The 4,034-nt window shown below is 44.8% G+C and overlaps 1 protein-coding gene across 1 annotated transcript in view; it reads right to left on the minus strand.

Moving 5' to 3' along the window:
• LOC106816463 (tubulin gamma-2 chain-like) overlaps positions 1-4,034 on the minus strand; it is a 10,405-nt gene that overhangs the window by 3,229 nt on the left and 3,142 nt on the right. Inside the window, 5 exon segments of the mRNA XM_014821085.1 lie at positions 279-424; positions 427-447; positions 450-512; positions 754-982; positions 1,817-2,224. Of these exon segments, the coding sequence (XP_014676571.1) occupies positions 279-424; positions 427-447; positions 450-512; positions 754-982; positions 1,817-2,224 (867 nt within the window).

Genomic DNA, 4,034 nt, shown 5'->3' on the forward strand with positions numbered 1-4,034 from the left:
TGCAGGCCCCTTACCTGTATAATGTTGAGTATGGATATATAGCAGTGGTTGGTTGCATGCCCTTACCTGTATAATGTTGAGTATGGATATATAGCAGTGGTTGGTTGCACGCCCCTTACCTGTATAATGTTGAGTATGGATATATAGCAGTGGTTGGTTGCATGCCCCTTACCTGTATAATGTTGAGTATATATATCCAGCAGTGGTTGGTTGCATGCCCTTACCGCTATAATACTTGAGTATGGATATATAGCAGTGGTTGGTTGCACGCCCCTTACCTGTATAATATTGAGTATGGATATATAGCAGTGGTTGGTGTTGCGGTCCTTCGCTGTCGACACCATCATGTTCTTTGGCTGCAGCAGCCGGCGCATGACGTCCAACACGGTGGTCTTGCGCACACTGATCGTCGATTCCTCGTCGTCAGCGGCGTGTAGCCAGTCATGAGAAGTGTAGCCGCGGTGTCGGGATGAGAGAGGCGATCATGCCAAGTAGGTTGTTGTTCATATAGCCTGCGTGTGTGCGAGGGGAGCAATAGCAAAACAAGGATTTAAAGTGACTTACGAGTATTACACTTCGTTTTAGATATTTTACACGAAACAAGAATTAACCTATCTGCCAGGTATGACGTACCAGGGTAGTAGAGCTAGTATTAGTATTACGTACCAAGGTAGCGCAGAGCTAGTATTACGTACCAGGGTAGCGCAGAGCTAGTATTACGTACCAGGGTAGCGCAGAGCTAGTATTACGTACCAGGGTAGCGCAGCGTTGAGGTGCTGGCGGACATGATTGTCGAGACGAGTGTGTTGACCTGTGCGAAGGTCGGGTTCTGCAGGTGCAGCCTCTCGGATGCGATGCGGTTCAGCGATGTGTTGTCGAGGACGACGACGCAGTCGGCGTTCTCCGTCAGGCGCTTGAGCGTCAGCAACGAGTTGTACGGCTGCACTACCACGTCACTGATCTCGTCCTGGTTCGGGAACACCTGTGAGCGCGTTTCAAATGCGTCGTTACATTGAGAGTAAATTCCGAGTATAAATTATTGAAAGTGTGTGCCTCGAGCACGATTAAAGGCACAGGATCTGGGATTTACAGGTACTGCAAGAACATTAAAATTCCAGCGAGCCATACGCACAGAAACTATTGACCCGTGTGTGTGGCAACGTGTTCCATGAGCTGACATTAAAAAGAGCCTTGCGCAGATACTGACAATCAGCAGTGAGAGGGGGTCTGGCCCGAACTGAGAGTGCATGAGCCTTCGTGCAGATGATGGGACTAAGTTAATTTCAATAAGCGATAAATGTCAAAGGATAAAGTGGTAGTCTTTCGGCCAGCATAGCTAATGTACTGGACCGTCCATAATAGGAGAAATTACAGAAACTAGGTAGATTAGGAGATAAATATCAATTTATTAGGGATGTTGAAATGTTCACGATTGGTTGTGATGGAACTGACCGCCTGGGTTAAAACACACAAGGACAAGACAAGAAAGAGAAGACTCCCTGGTAGTGTAGCCAGGACAATCGCCAACTTTCCCCTCTTACTGTGTAAGTTTCATTGCATCTCAAACAGTAACCAGGGTTATATTTTCAGTCTATTAAACTTGTTATTATCATTGGTAAAACATGGTCGCAATAAGCGTGCTAAATTTCCAAGACCCAACATAACAACGGCCTATTTTCCAAGAATTCCAAGACCATAGCCCACATACCACGAGCTGGAAAATTGCATTTTAGAATGCCAAGACTTTTTATGTCTCCCAGGCCCCGCACGAATCCTATTCATTCACTGTAGCATTACGGCACGCGTGGCAACTCACCGAGTATGTCTGCAGTAGCTTCTTGGGAAAGCGGTCGTTCAGCCGCTCCAGCAAGAATGACCCGAGTCCCGATCCGGTTCCGCCGGCAATCGAGTGGCACAGAACGAATCCCTCGAGGCTGTCACTGCCATCGGCCTCCCGGTCGATAATGTCAAAGATGTCCTCGGATAGCCGCTGGCCCTGCGAATGTCCCGACGCCCAGTTGTTGCCCGCGCCGCCGCCGTGCTCTGAGATGAAGACGTTCTCGGGGTTGTAGAGCCCCGCGTACTGCGACGACATGATGCCGTGAATGACGCGCGGTTCAAGGTCGAGCAGCACGGCGCGAGGGATGTAGTGTTCGTCGTCCGCCTGGTAGAAGAACACATCCTTCCTGTCCGTACCCTCCGTCGCAAAATCCTCCAGGATGCCCTGCGGACGAGAGGTAGGGAAACAATTACGCAATTTACCTCCCAAGACACTTCCAAAGACGAGGACAAAATAAACAGGTTTTTTTTCAATATTAACGATACCATGACATCGGGGAGAACGTTTATTTAAAAAAAAGACTGGGAGGGATGAAATCTTTTGTTGTTTAAATTAAAGAGGAATAGGGTAAAATACTTTGTTATCTTAAAACAGTCACAGCGTGAGAAACTAGCGGTCGCCCAGTCGCCAGTGGCGATTAGAAAATCTACCGGGCGACTGCTTGCTTGTGTCAGCTGGTCGAGCGGGGCGACTAGATAATCGCCGCACAGCAGCGAAAAAAATACAGACTTGTAAACAGGAGCGCATAATACGACCCGTTTCTCAACGTAGATGGGGTATCCAAACCTTCTAGAGCTGCATGAACTCCCTCAACGCATGATTCGCCACACGAACAAAAACTCGCGACGGTCTAAGAAATCGATTGCGCCGGCATGTAGTGCAGCTTGCATAACAATAAGTTTTTATATCGCAGGTGTTATCGTGGGAAGTGAGGGGACGACCAGTGACACCTGACACGCACGTAATCAAAGCTGTTAACTGAATTCGTCACTTTTCATGTGGACTATTGGAAAGTGGAATGTGGAAAGTGGACTAATTTTATTCAGTTAGATATCTAGAAACAATGTAAACTGTATATGGCCAATTCCACACCAACTGTGACATGACTGCCAAAATTTCAAATTGATTTTACAATTTTTTCTCCCCTATTGTTAGTAAGGGGTATATCTATATTTAATGAGTATGATATAATATCATCTCAATACGTTTGTTTTAGTTGTTATATCATCATTTGAATATGGATGCGCAAAAGGACAATTTATTGCAAATTTGGCATTAAAAAAAGTAGGTTATGAAAGTGCTTCATTTTTCACATAAAATTGTACTTTAGGAATGCTACTTTAGATATTTAGTTATGACAAATAAAGCTTCTCTAATGAAAAGAAAAAAGAAAAAAATTGATATCCGTTGCCCGAAGCGCAATACGAGTAATTATTTTCCCGCTCCATTTTTCCATTGGACTGTGTAACGTCCGTAACATTTTGTGCATTTTTTTTAGCTGTAAAGAAAAATAATTGACTGACTTTTATATTATCACATATTTACTGCAAACTTATGATGGGTTAAATTATAGAGCAGAAAATTTAGAATTACAATAATTAGAAATAGGCTAACGAGCGTTACGAACGTTACATAAAGTGTTACGGACGTTACATAAAAGTGTTACGGATGTTACGGCTTCTATACTTGAGGCACTGGAGAGCTTTTGCCACTTCCTTCTTACACGAGCTATATGCCCCCTCTTCAAAAATGGTTTTGGCCTGGGCGGCTACACACTATGAGCACATGAATGTCATCCAGCAGTTTATTCTTAAATAGGAAGGCCTTTTGGTTAGCATGTAGATGTCAAAGGGTAATGACATTTTAGCCTAAGCACAATAATTGTGTACAATCCTTTGAGCAAAAATTCTGATTGTGAATAAGAGCATACATGCACCAGGGTGCTACAATTTTTTTTCCTCACTTGCCAGGTCGGGCAAGTGACTCATAAATTTGGTTGACAACAAGCCCAAAGCACTTGCCTGAAATTATTAAGGGGAAACAAACAAGTGCCGCAGAGCGACAGCGCTCATCTAACGTCTACTGCGGTGACTCTGTGGTGGAGTGGTGGGATTCTAGTAAACCCTGCTAGAATAGGTAAGCACTGATCCATTTCCCTACCCAAGCCTACAGGCTGCAATAGAGAGCTGCCACC

This window comes from Priapulus caudatus, unplaced genomic scaffold (genome assembly GCF_000485595.1).
Source record: "Priapulus caudatus unplaced genomic scaffold, Priapulus_caudatus-5.0.1 Scaffold1388, whole genome shotgun sequence".
NCBI lineage: Eukaryota > Metazoa > Priapulida > Priapulimorpha > Priapulimorphida > Priapulidae > Priapulus > Priapulus caudatus.